The 18,733-nt window shown below is 45.9% G+C and overlaps 1 protein-coding gene across 8 annotated transcripts; it reads left to right on the top strand.

Moving 5' to 3' along the window:
• Nucleotides 1-161: 161 nt before the first annotated feature.
• Nucleotides 162-18,718, top strand: LOC121591737 (motile sperm domain-containing protein 2-like). 8 transcript variants are annotated; one of them, XM_041912611.1, is made up of 9 exons: nucleotides 162-274; nucleotides 5,236-5,483; nucleotides 7,693-7,842; nucleotides 7,950-8,291; nucleotides 8,364-8,584; nucleotides 16,841-16,922; nucleotides 17,521-17,633; nucleotides 17,714-17,914; nucleotides 17,990-18,718. In XM_041912611.1, exons 2-9 carry the CDS (start codon nucleotides 5,384-5,386, stop codon nucleotides 18,380-18,382), a joined length of 1,602 nt encoding a protein of 533 aa, XP_041768545.1. In that variant the 5' UTR covers nucleotides 162-274; nucleotides 5,236-5,383; the 3' UTR covers nucleotides 18,383-18,718. The 8 variants fall into 8 exon arrangements, with proteins under 8 accessions (XP_041768545.1, XP_041768544.1, XP_041768543.1 ...); XM_041912610.1 differs by having other exon boundaries at nucleotides 162-289; XM_041912609.1 differs by having other exon boundaries at nucleotides 162-326.
• The last annotated feature ends 15 nt before the right edge of the window (nucleotides 18,719-18,733 follow it).

The following is an 18,733-nucleotide window of genomic DNA, read 5'->3' as shown; positions in this document are numbered from 1 at the left end:
TTTCTAATCCCGTCCGCATTCTCCCAAAATTCAAAAAATACCAATTTCTCAAACTGTCAAAATTGTTTGTCCCCTGGGGGTCCCCAATGTGCGAAGCGTACGCAAACGGGGGCCCAGCGCGTGAATCATATGGCACGGCAAGCAGCCGCAGCAGCAGCAGCAGCTTGCGCTCGCGAGAACACTCCACATTATTTACATCTCGCACGCTGTCACGGCCGGAAGGTGCTCTCGCTCGTGTCCCGGGGTGCCTGTCGTATTCCGATTCCGTAAATTGGTGCAGTTAGTTAGCGTAATGAAGTCGTTAGATTAGTGAAATTATTATCTCGGTGCGTTAGTCTTTTCCGGTGTTGGTCGTGCTCATCGCTCAGGCGTAAACGTGGTGCGTACAGCAGAGTGTCCCCCGAACGCTGTGTAATTTTAAAGCTGTTTTGAACAGTTTCGGGAAATAATGACAGGGGATTATTATTACAGCTAAAAAAGGGTGTGTGTGTGTGTGTGTTGCCTGATTGAACACTGGGTGGATGAACTATACGTACATGAGGGTTACTTACCATCGAAACGCCGGTGGAAAGCAAGCCATCACTACGTATGTACTGTGCAAATGTAATCTCAAGAGGTGACCTTGGCCATCTAACTCGACTGGACCGGCGTATGGCAAACATGTGCGCGCGTGTGTGTGTGTTGAAAAGAAATGGAAAAGTAAAGGATATGGAATGGCACATATGCATACATAATACACTGTAACTTTCAGCCCACGGTTGCAGGCAAACGTCGCAAGATTATCGTGTTCCATGAACCATGAAGATATGGAAGAGCATTCGCGCTTTCCCCCTACGTGAGATAAGGCGGGCTACGACGTCTTTTCGGGGTGCTCGTGTTTCGTCGCCGGGCAGGTAATCTGATGAAAAACAGCGCCAACTTTGTGGATGTTAACATCGATTTTTGACACGCTGCCCTTGCTACCAGCGATTGCGTATGGGTCCTTTGATGGCGCAGAGGAACAAAACGCAATGGTAAAGGAGCACGTTGTAACTGAAACTAGAAAAAAAAATCCACCAGCTTCCACAGATCAAACAAAGTGCACCGAAAGGTGATGGGACATATGAGCTTCGGTCGTCCTTTTGTCATACATGATTTATGCGCCTATTTGTCGCATACTAAAAAGGGATGTAAAATAAACAGGATGAACCTTTCGGTGGGAATGTCATATATTTTTTGGAAATTAGGAATTTCAATTCTAACATCATGTAAAGCTTTTATTACAAGTTTTTCTAATGCAAGTTGTGGAAACGCATTCCCTTTTGTGGACATCGGCAATCGTTGGCACACTGTGCTTTGTTTCTACTTGCCAATGTTATTGCAAACTCCCTAGGGTACTTGCATTACATGGCATTATTGATAAGAAGCCGTTGACTTGGTGCAACACTCACTGAACATCGGAGAGAGCAGCAACACGGCTCGATTATAGGAACCTATGACATAATGCGGTTAAGATGCGCCATCGTCGGCATCTCTTGATTTATTGCTTTACTTTATTTGTTTGTAATCATATACTCCAAATAGCTTGTCGCTTCCTGAAAAAAAAAACCCTTTTACGCTAGTATAAAGCTGATGAGGTTCTTAGTGGAGATCAATATTGGAACAGTATAGGAACATATTAAGAAACAAAACTGAGCCCAAACTAAGCTTTTTCGAATGATCCGTCTCAGTGTCCTTGAGCGATTTTAAAATCAACATGGCTGATGAGTAATGAACCTGATTTAACTAACGAAAGAGCAACACGGCCTCTGGCTATCTTACAAAAACCCGCCCTTGAATGGTACCTCAATTTTTTGTTGTATCACCTTCACTAATATTGTTCCGATCTCGAACACTTGCGCTTGTTCCATCAATTGCGCTATCTTGCGGAGAGCCAACCCATTGCACAACACTAGCCAGCGGCGCCCAGAGTAACGCGATGTGGTTCGATTGATAAATCGCAATCTCCGAGACATATCTGCCCGAAAATGTATTAACAAGTAGCGTTACCCTGTACATCGAACGTATAACCAGTTTTGCCGAAAGCTGGTTCTCATCTTGAATGCAAACGCGCACTCATCGCGCTGCGGCCCGAAAAGCCAAGGGCAGCCCAGCCAGTGTACGACCGGTCCGAGGCCAAGGTTGTATAGCAAAGATCACACGGACGCACTCTTGCTGCTTGGAGAAGCCTCTTAACCAGGAAATGCGGGTACGATTGTGAGCCATTTGAAAAGCCTCCATCCAAACAGCAGCGCGTGATCGATGGTCATCGTTTCTAATGGCGGAGTGTTTACAAAACGTGGCTGCAGTGGAGAGGACCATTTGCGTACATACTTGCGCGTACTTACGCGCAAAGCCATCGGCTGACGATTGTTCGAGACCCTTAGTCAGCAAATTTGATCCTCTAGTTGCTACGGAGACGCATATTTTACACAAATATTCAATCTTCCGAGTTAAAAAAAAATCTTCACTTTCAATCGACGCAAACTGTTCAACTCTGTTCGAAGGTGACGCCACCCTATATGATAAAGCTGGAATAATTCTAGGGTCTCAATAAAAAGAAAAACAAAGCATAAATATTTACAGTCAGTCATGGTAATTGCAAACGAGATTCGACGTTTGTTTGCCCTGTCTACGTAAAGCTGCCCTCTGTCCCCGCTTCGGCTCTTTGTCTCCTGCCGTCCTGCTTGCGACATGCATTCTGATAAACTTTACGCCATTCCCTAAATCAGCTAAAAAGTAAGAAACGCATCACAACCCCATAATCGCTTGCAGGTGTCTCTGTTTCTTTGAACGTTGGAAATCATATCCTCCCGAACCCCCGTAATGCTTACCCCGCTCAACGCAGCCAAATTCCTGTTATCGACGCTCAGCTTCAAAAACTGACGATAACACACGTGGTTATTTGATGATAAGCTGGAGCCCGGGTTGGCTTCGACGGCCTAGAGTATGTCATAGCATCGCGTCAATGTGATTGCCTGGTGATATCATTATTTACTTCGTTCGCCTCTTTCCACTTTCCGTCACTTCCCCTCGGATGTTTGAAGTAGTGTAGTGACCATGAGCATTAGCTATGGGTTGGTGGTTATGGGGGGGGGGGGCTATGCCGTTCCCTGTGTGCATATAAATGTGTAATTTTCTATAAATTTCCCATCGGAATCGAACTTTCTTCATCAATCTAAGCAATCAAAGTGGCGAATGCTGCCCGATTCCCGAGTTCTAAATCACTTTCATTAAGTTCGTGCGAGCGAAAGAAGGAGTCGCGTAAATTTGTTACGGGTGCTTTAATTATGCAAATGTGTCTTGCTTGAAGAGACTGCCAAAATAACCCAGAGAAACGAGACACCGGACCGTTTTATTTGTTTTTGCTTTCCGGACGGTGACGCACAACCGCTCGAACGATGAACCGCATTTTCCCCGGGTGCCTCTGCCGTTTTCCCTCGCCACAGCTCATCTCCAAATCTCAATTTCCTTGGGGATGGAAGAGGAAAATTCCACCCCCCCTACTCCCGCTCCCTAAACCGAAAACTGGTGCTGCTATTCAGGTTTTATTGCCTGTGTTTTGTGTTTCTCGTTCGGTTTGTTGGTAATTTTGTTGCTCTCGCGGTTGCCGAAAAATAACACGGTTACGCTAACCGCAACGACCTCCCTCTCCTCTCTCCCTTTCGGCCGCACAGCATTGCATTAGACCCCCGCCGACCCAAGCTTCAAACCCCGGAGAGCGCCGTGAGAGTGTGAGAGTGAAAGATAACGATACAACACGGTGGGCTTAGGTGAACGGCTTCCCTCCAAAAACCGAAAAAAAAGAAAAGAGGAACAACACACGGCAGCCGGTGGCTGACCTAAGCTCGTACGGCGATCTCACGCCACGCCAGTCTGTTTTCGGAGCGCGTTTGGTCGCGTTCGGGTGCTGCATTTGTCTGCTGTCTGTGTCGATTCGCCGGTCGCCTCTCGCGCTGCTGCTGCAGTTCGTTGCCACACGTGCGCGCTACCATCAGCAGCGGAAAGCAAGGGAACGAGATCGTTCCTTCCCAAATTCCGCAATCCCGGCGGTGCGGCGCACGAAGGAGCAGCTGTTTAGCACCGTTTGGCGTGTGAAAATTCGCACGTGCCACATGTACACACACACCCGCGTACACGACGACAGGCTGATAACAACAGGCTTGAGTGTACGTTTTCAACAGGGTTGTTGTGTGTCAACGCTACTGCTGCTGTTCGGTTGCGTGGTTTTTCACTGTCGTCAAGGTAACGCCAGCTGGTGTTACACTGTCTTTCGTTCTCGTGACCATCCGCTATCGGATAGTCATTGACGAAACAAAGATTGGTCGGCCATCGGCGTAAAGTGTGTGTTCTGCTGCCTTCCGTGCCCGAACCAACCAAATCCCGAAAGGTAAAACCAGTTCCTGTGGAAATAACACACCAAAACGCAAGCGCGAGTGATCATTATTAGCGATCCAGCCGATCATCCGGGTGTCTGCGTTTGAAGGCAAAGTAGCTAACACGTACACACCGGCGCAAAAAAGAAGAACTGAGAAACGAACCGAACCGAACGAAAAAAAGAACACACATACAAAACACATGTGTGTCCATGTGTGTTTGATCGACAGCGGCCACGCGTATAGTCGTTGCGATTGATTTCCAATTTGATCCGACGTCAGGGAACATTAGTGGCGCGTTGGCGATTACGAAATCACTATTAGCTTGGAAGCAGAGAGAATCAAAAAAAAAAAAATCGGGAGTAAAAATCACCGACCCAAGCGACCTTCGGTTGATTGTGAAAACTCGTGGAATTATACAATAGTAACTGCTGAGCGATACTAACCTGTGGTGTGGTGTGTATGTTAAATCCGATCCAGCATTCCTCCATCCAGCATCCAGCGTTCCAACCCGTTACTAACGTTACTATGCGGTTACTTTGGTGCTCTAAATCATACCCGAATGAACCGGAAAAGGTGTGCAATAATCGAAAGTAAACCATTTGTGTGTGGTTTTTTTTGTTCATGCCCCGAATCGAGGTGTTCAACAAGTAACGTGTGGTACTGGAAGCAATCGTCGTTACACCCGATGAGTGCGTCTTGGTGGTGTGGAAAGGCATCAACGTGGACGCGTGGTAACGTGTACAGTGACAGCGAAAGTGTGGCTACGAAAGATCGAAGTTAACGCAAACTGAGTGTTGTTTCAGTGATAGTACTTACACCATCCTTCCCACGCTTTCAGTCTGGTGCCAAAAGTTGTTAGTTTAAGTGTAGTTTTGTCGACCGTACTACATACACCTCAGCTGATCCGCCCTTTTGCGTATTAGTGCCTTTATCAGTGTCAGTGTGTGTGTGTGTTACAAAAGATACAGAAGACCGTCCGATAGAAAATGCCGCTTCCAGAATTCCTCAACCCAACACCGGCCCAGGTGGCCGAACTGCGGCAGCTGTTCAAGGAGAAGCTAGAAAGGGATGCAGCAAAAGTTCCAGGTAACGTTACCGGGAGATGCTAAGTAGACCTTAAGTATACCGCAAAAGAATGCGGGGGACAGTCGGATCGGTGCTTCTTGCGCCTAATCAATCTTACACTCTTTGGCTAAAAGGGCACGGAATTGAGCCTGCAAGGTCATTCCCAGTGACTCAGCAATGTCCAAGAGCCGTTATCTTTCCCGGTGGTTAGACAAGAAAATAATCTCTCAAAGGCGAAGCCGATAGGTTGTTTTCATGGTTGTCCCTTGGAGGCTTTTTTTAACGTCATTGTGACGTTTGGCGCTGCTCTCGTGACAGCTGATTATTTGTCTAATTTTAGGAGCAAAAAGGGTAATTACTTGTTAATCAACAGGTATCTGTACATTAAATACAAAGGCCACAATTCCCACCAGAATGCAATTCAAACGCTCATCATTTACATATATGCATACACACAGACAGGCGTCCTGTTGTCGGTAACACACTGCAAACTTGTTGCACTATTTACCCTCCCGGGTGGCGTTATCAAATTGCTAATAACTCATCAGACGGCTTGTTGGCGGGGTGGTGTGTGTGTGTGTGTGTGTGTGTGTGTGTGTGTGTGTGTGCGTGTGTGTGTGTGTGTGTGTGTGTGTGTGTGTGTGTGTGTGTGTGGTGTGTGTGTGTGTGTGTGTGTGTGTGTGTGTGTGTGTGTGTGTGTGTGTGTGTGTGTGTGTGTGTGGTGTGTGTGTGTGTGTGTGTGTGTGTGGTGTGTGTGTGTGTGTGTGTGTGTGTGTGTGTGTGTGTGTGTGTGTGTGTGTGTGTGGTGTGTGTGTGTGTGTGTGTGTGTGTGTGTGTGTGTGTGTGTGTGTGTGTGTGTGTGTGTGTTATGCTCTTTTTTCTCAGCGGGTGTCGAACCTCGGGCCTCACCTGTTGCAGATATTGTTAGATTGTTTTTTTAATTAAATGATATATTTAATTCAGTTTTCAGCTTACGACCCAATTTATGGTTAAATGTATTTTCTGTGAGAAAAATAACTGTGAAGATACTTTTTATTCTAAATTTTGCATGAACTTATGGTAGCATAACAGCTCTTCAACTTAGATGACATTTAAATTGCCACATGTTTAATTATTACAGGGCTTACGCTAACCAAGTGATCCATAAAAAAACCTCCCAACATTACCCCATCCATCTTTCCCCAAACATTGGCCACACCGAGTACCTTTTGCTCTTTACCGTAATTGGAGGAACATCATAAACGTTTTATTTCCCCTGGCTTTGGTGGTGAGTGCATCTCGCTTAGTGGCATCTTGCCTCACACAAACATACTGGCCGGCATTAGCACATCACTAGCCACGCTGTGTTGCAAATTAATGCCACACTGTAATTTCTCATCGCAGCATAGCGGGCACAGTGTCGCCGTTTCCCCTTTCACCGGTCCAGTGTGAATAGAAAAGATACCGCTTTTGGGCCCAAGGTCGCCCAAAGACCCAGTCCCGGACTGTGCCAGCGTCTCTCTAACGGACCGTGACTAACGCCCCCCCCCCCACCGCGTTACCCGCATCGTCTTGTGACACACGGCCGCACATCGGACAGTGCCCGTCCGCGCGCGCACATTACACGCTCGAGGGAACTTGGCTTTGGCTGAGATCTCAGTCCACTCTCGATGACGTCGTGACATCTTGCTCGTGGGAATGACGTTCAAGGTCTTTTGCCGAGCGCGAAGAGAGAAGCGTTAGATAAGATGTGCGTCCAACTCCCAGCTGGCTGGATGACATTGGTTTCACTCTTAGCGTTTCCAAAAGGGCTGCCAATGCTTCTTTTGTGTGGCCGTGTTTTGAAGGATGATTGTATTGAGGATATTTGATATTATTTTATCATCGACTATACCAACTCGATGGTTGACAAAGTTCGTTAGCTTTTGTGCAACTTCCTCATTCAACGTTGTGCTGCAGCTCATTCATCGTAAACTTTCATTCAAACTTTTCCCAACGACCGCAGGGACCCTGAAACGGCCCCCGAAAGAATTCAAATGATCTCTCCCTCTCTAGTTCAAGGCGTATCCACCGCCCTCGATAAAAAGTCGCATGCCTTCCAACAACGCCATTAGGTCGGACTGGTTTTGTGTGTGCTTTTTTTGCTCACACCGATAGTTTGAATAGTTATTTGACTCATTTGAATTTTTAAGTAATACCCGGTTGCTAACCTCTCCGTTTATCTCTGTCCGTCTCTTCCTTCCCACTGCAGCGGGTGGCTTCCACGAGCATGATATGAGGTGGGTTTTTGAAGGCGACGGCTGGTTGACCAAGTTCCTGGAGAACAATGACCTCAACATGAAGGAATCGTTGAAGCAGCTCTGGGAAACGTTGGAGTGGAGAAAAAGCTCCGGCATCAATGGTACGTTACGCGTGGAGTCGTGTGCTCCAATGTCAAGCAACATCTTGCCCCAACAAAGATACTAATTGTGTTGTTTCGTTTTTTTGTTTTGTCTACATCTGCTGTAGAAATTCGTGAAGATAACATTCGCATGGAATACATTAACGACGGGTTAATGTATCCCCGAGGACGCGACGTCGACGGCAAGACCGTGTTCATCTTCAGATCGAAGCTGTACGTGCGGGGGACCCGCAACCTGGACGACCTGAAAAAGTGCTTCCTGTACTGGATCGAGCGAATCATTCGCGAAGCGAACGACGATCTGGTGACGATCGTGTTCGATCTGACCGATGCCGGACTCAGCAACGTCGACATGGACTACACGAAGTACATTATCAACACGTTCAAAAACTACTATCCCTGCTCTCTGAACTACATTCTCATCTATGATCTTCCATGGATATTGAACGGTAATGGCAACGCTTCAAATTGTTCAAGTGTGCCACAATTTCTTTACACGCTGTTTGTTGGTGCATTTTCAGCCACCTTCCAAATCATCAAAAAGCTCCTGCCCGCCAAAGCCGTCGACCGGTTACGGAATATTAGCAGTAAAAACATTCGCGAGTACATCGATGACGACAACATGCCTCGGAGCTGGGGCGGCAAGGACGATTACGTGTTTCAGTTCGTGCCGGAAAGGCGGAAATCCATGGAGTTACCGTTAACGCAAAACGGTATTCAGAATGGCATCCTCTCGAAAAAGGTAAGACTGAACTGGGTCCTTTTGGCTTTACTGTACTTTTTTTTGTTCATCATCCTCCGCTTATCTAGTTTCTCTAACTTACTAAGTTTTGTTTACTGAGTAAGATTCTTTCTTAAAGATAAAAAAAAGAAAAGTTTAAAGCTTGAACACAAAACGCCGTACAGAACTGTTCAGGCACATAGAAGCATAATCGCTTGGGTCTGGAATATTTTCATAAATCAAACCGCTAAAAGCTCCTTTCGTGCTGAAAGCTTTGGGAATCTACTAATGCACCAGGGAGAAGCGTCATGCTCCCGAAAATAATACTGCTAGACCGATCAACGTTGGGCTGGTTTCATAATTTCTAAAATGCATGAACCGTTTACTGGAAGGGAGCTATAAATAATATGCAATCAACATTTTTGAATAGTAATCTGAACTTTGCAAACGAATCGAAAAAAAGTGCATGTAAAGAGGAATATTACACATCGATTTTGAAGGATACTAAACCTCCACCGTGCATGGCATCCTGCGGACATATGGTGTAATTGATGGTGAAAGTTTATTAGTCAACCTTTACATCGAACGGCGTCAACTGTATTGATTCCTTTCTATTCTTGTATTTTCCCACCGGCAGCTCCAAAACTTGTCCCTTGTTCAGTAGACGCTTCTACTGTTTGCAGTATTCTACCGGCTGTAACACGATGAATGGCGGCTTCTACACCGGCCATGTGTAGATAGGAGTTTTTTTATGCCAGTTACATTAATAATAGAATTTAAAAAAGCTAATACTTACATATTAGGTATTTTTCTCTTTAAACCCAATAACTCTTAGCTGATAAATTGCGAAATGATTTAAATCTGCTGAGTATAAAAAAATTATAGTATATACATATTGAGAGCTTAGAAACCCGATTAAAACGTAACAGATAAACATAAACGTTCAATGTGCAATAGTTTAATGTTAATTATCTATCCCGACCAAACGGCATGAATGAAAACAAAACTAGATGTAATGGCCTTTTCAAGTGCATTTACTACACTTGTCCTAAACAGCGCGTTGTTACCATTAATTTCTACCCACGACGCAGCGGCATTCACGTCACGGAAGAAAAACACTGGCACGAACGGCCACAGCTCGGTTTGGTCATATTATGCTCAGAGCGTTTCGAACCTTAACCCTCCCTCCCACCCGGTAGCTAAGTACCGGTGTGGGACAGCATGTGTAGATGGTGAGGTATATAAAACAAATCCCCACCCCTTTCTCGCAACTTGCCTCAACTGTCTCGCTATTCCGTTCGAGCGCTCGCTCTCCGCCAAACCCCGCAACGTGAGCCGGTAAAACAATTTATTTAACAACCCTCTAGCTCGCCCCATATTTCCCTGCCATCCATGTGCGAGCTACCCTTCCCCGCTAGCGGCAGTTGGGTTGAACGCGAAAACGCTCCAGCGAGCCAAGAAGGCAGGGGCAGTCAAGTGGTACGTGTATGCGAGCAAAAGAAACTGAAAAGAGAGTCACAAGCGTCACTCGCATTGAAAGTGATACTTGCGGAGTGGAGTTTAGTAATTTACCGGCCGTTGATCGCGACAGACACGCGCGACTGCAAGGGATGCAATTTTAACCGGGGTGCGAAGGAAATTTCGGTTATTCGTTTTACTTCTTCTTGTGTTGTAAGCGTGCGTGTGTGTGTGTGTGTGTGTGTGTGTATCTCCCTTCTCGGTAGACTTCTGCTGACCTAAAACTCGTCATCGCGGTTGCCTTGCGTTCAGCTTGGCGTTGCAATTTCAGTGTACACACACAGTAGGTGCGCATCGTTAAACAAAGTTCACCCGGGGCAACGCTGGCACAGATACGAATCGAACCAGCAGCAAAGCAATTCCGCCCAGTTGAGGAGGAGTACCTTTCTTCCTATCGAACAGTGTGTATCGTCCAAACATCTTCACCACGTGCCGGCCAGTTCCCGGCGTGTGTGACGTGGCGCGTCGCGAATCGATTAAAAGAAGAGGAAAAAACACAGGGTAGAACGTTCTTGAAAGTGGTGTATCCCAGGGCCTTTGGGAAGGTGTGCTCTTTTTAACGATATATAGCTCACCCACTCCCGGCTTGTAGCCTTCGTATCGATTCGAGGCTAATAGTCGAAACTAAAGAGGGGGACTCCTGCCTTGATAAGACAGTAGCTCCGACGGTGCAGCGGTGTAAGGACAGCAGCGTGCCCGCTGTGCCATCTTTTACTATTTTCCAATTTCCCAAAATAAATATTGATTGGTTTTACGGTCGGGCGGTGCAGCACAGGACACGATATAGAACGGTTTCATCGCTCTAAAAATCAAAACCCCTCCAAAAAAAAGTGCCAACCAACGGGTGTAAGCGTCGTCAGTCATCCAAAGCCAAATCGATCATCATACGTACCAGCAGCTGACGACTTTCACGTAACATCCAGTTCGAGTCAATTCCAATCAGCTGTGACAAGGGAAGGAATCGTTGTTTTTAGTGGTGCGTGCACGTGGGCAGATTCAAAAGTTTGAGGTGAAGAGCACATAATAAGTAAAATTAAAACTAGTTGCTGTGCTGTTGGGACAGGTATTGAGTGTTTCGTTATAAGCAGTAGACAAGTACGACAGAGGAGCCCCTCCAAATTACCTGCATTTCCTTGGAAAAACTGCGCCCAACGGTTTCAACGTGCGATGGCTCGGGTAATTACTTCATAATTGTATGCATTTAATAACATATTAATCATCCTACTCTATTTGTATCTCGAAATCTGTTACTAATACGCTATGCGAAGCGGAGAGTTGGTTTAGACGATTGCAATTACAATGACACGCATCGGTTTCTTTCCGGGTGATCGTTATAGACTCAACTCAACTTCAGTACGGATCGTACGCAATATTACGCAAGGTTCAGGTTTCAGCTACAAAGGCAAGGCTTCAAGACGAGACTCACCTTTCCCTTTCTACGGTTAAGATTCTGCACGTACAGCGTAAGCGTTTTGTTGTTGACCCGCATCGTAAGTACATCGCACCCAATAAGACGCGTTGTGTGTGCCGTCTTGTACATGATGCGAAAAGATGCGGAAGGGAGGGTTTGGTTTGTTGCAAGCCGAAGGCTGCACATTGGACTGCAAATATTTTCGTGACCAGCAAATGAAACCGGTTTTTGAAGCGAAGAGGGGAAAGCATTCCTCTCGACCTCGAGGAGTTAGTGGTGGCTGTTGAAAAAGAAGCAAAACGCTAGCATTTGTTTTTGAATGTGGTTGTTGTCTGTTCTTTTTTGTACGCCCATATTGCATGTTGTGACAAACAGTGAGGAAAGTTCGTTGGCCCGATTTGGCAACGTTGCGGTTTATGACTCTGTTGATTGTTAGACGGTTACCAAACGATCGGCCAATTGCAGCAAATTCATTCCCATGTTAATTTCAATTAAAATTAGTTACAGAATAGGGGTAATATGGTTGCACACAAATTTATTACATTCGTGAGCGGAAAATTCAAATATTGAAGCTTTCTGTGAGCTTTTCGGACGTTGTCAAAAACCCCGCAGCCCAAACACCGTTTTTCACGAGATCGCCAACGCTCCAAATCAGTGCGATTTTCCCTCGCTGGCGATGCTTTTTGTAAGTAGTTGTGACGGTTTTTGACGTTTCGAGCGAGAGAGTTCAAGATGGCCGCCTAAAAGCTCGCGCTGGTGTGCGATTGTGTTGGTGGGCAAAATTAAATGGACAAAAAATAAATACACTCCACCGCTCCCCTACCCCCTCATTAGCATTATCACCGGCGCTCCACCGTCTCACTTGCTCGTACATGTTCCGCTATCGGATCAGCTGATCCGCTGGTGGCTTTTTATGTACAGTCTTCATTTGAGGGTCTTGACGTTCTCTTGAAAAAATCGTAGAAACCCGTTATTGAACTTTTAACGGTGTTTTTATTAACATATTTATTTCATGCCAGTTCTGACGAGGCTATTCGCGTGCCTTGCCGTGTGATGGTTACCAAGCTATATCAAACAAGCGTAGGTGTAGGTGGAAAAAAAATTGAACATGTTTCATGCATGAATATCACACTCCACCCCATGTATGAAAGTAATATGTGATATTTGAATACATATAATCTTCTTCTTCTTCTTTTTTTGGCTCAACAACCGTTGCCGGTCAAGGCCTGCCTGTACCACACTACTTGTGGGTTTGGCTTTCAGTGACTTATTGATCCCCCCATAGCAGGATAGTCAGTCCTACGTATGGCGGCACGGTCCATTTGGGGCTTGAACCCATGACGGGCATGTTGTTAAGTCGTACGAGTTGACGACTGTACTACGAGACCGGCTTAAAACATATAATACATATAATAGGTTCTGCATTTCTTTCCGGAACCAAGGTTCCGGAAGATTTTCCCACTTCAGCCTGTTATTCTTTTTGCTCTTCCAAGACAACAGGCAACACCATTTTCCGAGCCGTTTAGTTATCAGACAAAAACTACCTAATATCAAGTTCATTTAAATATTCTCAAATCTATCATTTTCCGCAAGTGACACAGACTTTAAAAAAGTGTTTTTTAACTTTATTGTTTATTTTATATTTTTCTTTTTAAATTAAAAGCACAATAACACAGAAAAGGATCAAGAGTAAAGAGCATAGACCATTTTTTAACTTTTTCTTTTTTTTTGGTGGCCCATTCACATTTGGACAAGCCGTGTTGACACGGCCAGGAAGTGTGTCAACCGTACACCAGTTTGCTTGGTCCATAGATGCCTCCTTCCACCCCTGGCTGTACCACCCACTTGATTCAACTACCGAGCTCACTGCGTGTCTTCGCGTATCAAACACTTCCCGGTGACGGGTGCGTGCCAATCAGAAACGAATCGGACCCGTGGTTGCTGCGGGGCCCGCTAGGTCAAAGTCGCTATCAAAGAGTTTGTGTTGACCCGAATGATTGGTGCAGCGAGTTTAGGCGGGTCTTGCACCTACTTTAGTCCGACCCAACCCGAACTCGCGGCTGCAATTAACCAATTAACGTTAACGTCTGCGTACAGACGGCGTCCACGGGCCTGCCCACGCCCGAATGCGGAGCCGATTGCATATGATTATATCTTCACCATTAACATGAGAGGGACAGGGCTTATACCCCGAACGTGCCCGAAGGTATGTATGCATCCCTCATCAGGATCTAAAGGCAAGAACACGGCAAAAGAAACACAGAAAAGTTTCCACACGGCTACACATGTCCTTTATGCGTTGTCTATGCGTCTCGCTCAGTATCACAGCGGCATAAGGCAGGTAAGCAGTACAAATACTGCTACCTGATACGCACACATGTTTAACGAACACAACTATTCGGGTTAGCTCGGTAAAGGTCGGATGGGCGCCAGAACGCAAAGGCGCAGACTTTTCATGATTTTGTATGACTTCGGCTGTCTTAGATCACACGTGTGGATGCAGACGTTGTAGGAATCGTTTCTTGCACCTAACAGGATAATCCGAACGACATTACGGGTCACATCACCGCACATTACTGGCATGAACTACACAATTGCTGACGGCGAACTAAACACCCCGAGGATGGTGATGCCAATAGGCCGTACATCAAGTCGCTCTCAAGCACCTGCTTGATAAGGCATTTGTCCAGAGGTCTCACAGCATGCTTTCTGTGCGAACGGAGTTATCAAACGCGTTGGGCTGCGAGCGCGGGACGCATCCTCCGGATCATTATTAACAATTTTGTTCCAGAATGGTTTGCCGAACGAAAAATAAAATAAGCTTGAAGCATAGTGTGTGCTTACGGAGACCAGTAGCTGAAGAGCGGACACATTCGTTGACAAAAGGGTGATTAAATATGACATGCTTCACGGCACTATCCGCAGAATCACCATCGAGCTGGAGGACTGGATCAGGTTGAGCTGCGTCTGTTGTAAATCGGACACAGACGAAGACGGATGGGAAGCAGGCCTAGGCACAGCGTCATGGAGAATGTATGGCACCCTCCCCTTTCCTACGTGGTCAACCGTGAACAGTGCACCTAAAACGATGAGGCAAACATGTAAACAAACAAGTATACCCATCTTTATAACACTTTTCACTTCATAACCCGAAGGCTTACTGTACTTACGGAACATATTGGTGCGTATACTACGGTTCTTCATGGAATTGTACCACCGACAAACCGACGTGACACTGGGGTTACAAAAGTGTCCCACAAGAAAGTACTGTCATTTACCAGTGAGGCGAACACTTCTGTCAAAGTAAACTCTGTTCATTGCTGCTTCGATGTAAACAACTTTTCTAAATACAAATCGCGAAGGAAGTGTGAGGCAAGATTTTGTGAGAATTATTGGACAAAACACCCAGGAAAATCATTTTATAAGTTTCCAAATCAATGCAAAAGATGTGAGAAGTACATAAAACAATACGCATTGGAATTTGCGAAGAAAAACAAAAAGGGGATTTAGCATTTTCTTCTCTGTGTCAGTGTAGTAAGCGAATCATTATAGAGATGGCGCTAGTGTTTAACGTATTTTCATTTGAAATAAGGAGACAACTTTTGAAGCTCATTTTGTTCGAAGTGTCACGTCGGTTTGTCGGTGATTGTACTATCGATGTAATCAATTGTCCGTCGATACGCATTCAGGTGCATGAGGGTGTGCATTTGTGGCAAAATGATGATCTGCAAGATGACAAATACCACGCCTTGTTAATGTAATGCTGAAGATCAAGCATTTCGTAACAAACTTACCAGCCGCCGGATGTGCTATCTGGTTTCATCCATGTCTTTTCCTTGCGCTGATTGTTGTGTGTGCCTATGAGAATTGAGGTCCTACGCGTTGCGCAGCTTTGTTATGGCCCTTACGCATCAATTTAATTACATTAATACTAAACTGTAATCGATTCCGATGCAAATAGTTGAACACAATTGCGCACATTAAATTTAGTCACCCAGCAAGTTTGTTTACGTTTTGTCACGCATCGATATGCGCGAAAGAGATGGCATGTCACAACGAGCGAGAACCTAGCACCTCGATATGTGATGCGCGTAAATTGTCACCAACACAACGAAAGGCGTATGGGCAAAGGTGGACGAAGCGTTCGATGTGAAGTGGAACGGGGGAAGGGGGCGGCACACAAGCTCGCTTTGAAACGAGCACTGCCGGCAAGTAAAGGAAAAGTAGAGTAAATGAGCGAGATGCAGCGATATTCGAACGTCAAAAACTCTCGCTATGTTGTACGGGAGCGGCTTTCGGGACGCAACTGCAACTGAGTTGGAATTCCTGCGGAACAGATACAAACACAGCCCACACGAACGAAGCTCGCTTGCTCGGGGTGAAACGCGGCGTGAAACTGCTCAAAATCGTACGACCAGCTAAGGATCAGGTGAAAAAGGACTTCCCGCAAAGTGGGACAGTGCGTGCCGGGTCAATTATACATCCACTGCGCCGCTTTCCGCTGTCTTTCCGCACAGCAACAACCCCGGTGTGTTTTCGGTGCGGTGTTCAAATCAATCGATAGCTTCGCGAAAGAGGAGGCGCTGGTTTTCAATGCCGCACGAACGAACTCAGTAGCCTGTGTGAGAGAAGAAAAAAAAACTATCTTCCTGCGTTGCGGTGGCCACTGGAATACCACCGGAGTGTGTACGTTTTTGCTCAAATTACAGACGAAATTAGCAGTATTGCAACAAGTGCTCGTACAATCGGTCGCTGTGCGGAGTTGTGATTTATTGTTTGTGACCTTGTCCATTCACGATAAGTGCTCCCGCGGGTCTCCGTTTGCAGCCGAGCGCCCCACCATCAACTGAATTGTGGTTGCGAATGATTATTAGCTAAATAAGTTCTATTTCAACCCTCCCGACAATTGTACGCTAACACCTAAAACCCAGCCGTTTGGCGGACAGTCGAATTATCCCTGGCAGAAGCGACCGTAGCTTGTAGATTGAAGCTATTTATAAAACTGTAATAGTGAATTTTAACACCTCCCTTCTTGGAGCATTATTCCCGGGTTGAGAGCAAAGGAAAAGCTAGCTCCCCAGGACAGCCAGCTAGCACGCTGATACGGTTTCATCAAACTTTACCGGATTTGGAGAAACACAAAAGACGACCGGGGGTGCGCTGCAGAGAGCCAGCCAAATTTTGTGTTGAGTTCGGTCATTTCCTAGCACTTCCGTTCATTTGTCATCGCGTATAAAAGCGAAACAAGCACAGTTTATAAACATTTTACCCTCGCTTGTTCAACAGCTTCTTCCCCCGTTTTAATGAATGTTTCTGTCTCTTCTCTGTTTCATTTTCCACCCTCACAGGTTCACTTTGCCAACCTTAGCCCACCAGAGTCCCCAATGCTGGACAAACCAAGTACCACTTTTCAGGCAGAGTCCAGCGAAGGTAAGACTAGTGAGAAAAGATGGGGTAGGGAGCGGTGCACGAGGAGAGGAGAGTTAGGGCCTAACATACTTGGTTAATAGCTTTTTTGGCTTCTGCTCAAAAAGGAAATTTATTGTGACACACGGGCGGCCGGAGGGTGGCAACAAGGTGTAAAAGGAGGGTCCAGTTTGGCAGAAAATCGATTTTATTAATTTAAAATTCATCCTCAAAATTCGTCCCTATGGTAACACAACGAGCGCGCACTCGCCTGCATGTCTCCGCATGCATTATTTAAAGTTATTTAAAGGCTACAACTGTCCGGAATTATGTAATGTAGAAAAAAATCGTTAAATGTACTGCAATTTCAGTTTTTTCACATTGCTTAAAAGTTATTGAAGGACGCTGGTTAGTACGAAAATATGCCATTTTAATTGCATTAAAACTCTAAGTTATCATTGTTCCCGGGAGATATACCTACTTGCTTCAACACGCTATTCAACCGGCACTTTTGCGTCACGATTATGCTTCTATCGCTAGATGCTTCATCCGGTCGGCTTTATCTACAACCCTTCGCTCTGATACAGGTGCTGATTGTTATGTTATTGTGTTTCGATTGCAGGAGAAATGTTACGGATAAAGCCACAAAACACCATTACGTTCTCGCGATTGGGCAATGATCTGGTCGGTACGGTCGAAATCACCAATGTCGACACGAAAGATGTGTCCTACAAGGTAAAGGCTAATTTTAATTATTTCTGTCGCCCAATGAGCAGGCAAATCATTGATTTTTTTTCCTCAAATTTTCATTGCAGGTGAAAACGACCGCGCCGGAAAAGTTCCGTGTACGTCCCAGTACCGGCGTTCTGCCGCCGTCTGCAAGCGTGAACATCAACGTAATGCTACAGCAGGGCCAACAGATGCACACAATCAATAGAGAAAAGTTTCTAGTGATGTGTATCGGACTGACGGATGAAATTTCCACCAACCCGCAGGATTTAACCGAACTGTGGAAGGTGAGCGCCTCTAAATGGCACGTGTATTGTTGACACTGTTTCTAAAAGTTCCTTTTTCTGTGCCCCGGTTTTTAGAAAATCTCGGCCAAGAGCTCCTCGGTAGAGCAGCATCGTCTGAAGTGCGCACTGCCGGCGAACTGTGACGAGAGCGGTCTCGAATCGATGTTCGGTGGGGCCGGCAACGTGATCGCCGGGCCGGACCAGTACGGTGTGATGAGCGGCTCGTTCGGCGGCAGTAGCATGATGGGCATGGGTGCGGACAAGCAGATGTCGCTGCTGCAGCAAACGATTTCGCACCTGAACGAAACTACGCACCGGCTGGAGGTGCAGGTAAAGCGGAATCATCGGTTCCAGTGGATTACCTGCGTGCTGTTCGTGCTGCTCGCGTTAGCCATCGTGTACATACTGAAGATAGAGATTAAGAGTCATGCTTCGGAGTATTGCACCACGGCTGAAAGAAACCATTGAAAGGGGGGTGTAACAACACAATCCCATCCCAGCACCGTTTTCGAGCATCCGATATAAGCTCCTTCATTCCCGGGTTAGCTTTCGTGTTTCGTGCGTTCTTCTTTATGTATTGTTCAGTATGTGCACTAAAAACAAAGCAAAAACGTCATTTCATCCGGGGTAAAACCGGGTTTCTTTAAAGCCCTTCACTTCGCTCAGTTTCGTTTGTATTTTAGTTTGGTAATTGTAAACCGTTAGGTTCTTTTGTTCTTTGCTACGGGTGGAATATGTTGTCTTGCGTCTCCTACGGTAGGGTTATTTTATGAAGTAAATTATTCGTTAGTTAATGGTAGAATACCCAATTTGTTGTGT

This window comes from Anopheles merus, chromosome 2L (assembly GCF_017562075.2).
Source record: "Anopheles merus strain MAF chromosome 2L, AmerM5.1, whole genome shotgun sequence".
In the NCBI taxonomy this organism is placed as follows: domain Eukaryota; kingdom Metazoa; phylum Arthropoda; class Insecta; order Diptera; family Culicidae; genus Anopheles; species Anopheles merus.
This window is presented reverse-complemented; position numbering and strand designations above follow the sequence as displayed.

What these genes read in the sequence shown, in the direction of transcription:
- LOC121591737 (XM_041912611.1), top strand. Translation starts at nt 5,384, where the DNA reads ATGCCGCTTCCAGAATTCCTCAACCCAACACCGGCCCAGGTGGCCGAA. An exon ending in GGATGCAGCAAAAGTTCCAG is followed by an intron (nt 5,484 to 7,692) that starts GTAACGTTACCG and finishes TTCCCACTGCAG; the next exon opens with CGGGTGGCTTCCACGAGCAT. An exon ending in ATGGCATCCTCTCGAAAAAG is followed by an intron (nt 8,585 to 16,840) that starts GTAAGACTGAAC and finishes CCACCCTCACAG; the next exon opens with GTTCACTTTGCCAACCTTAG.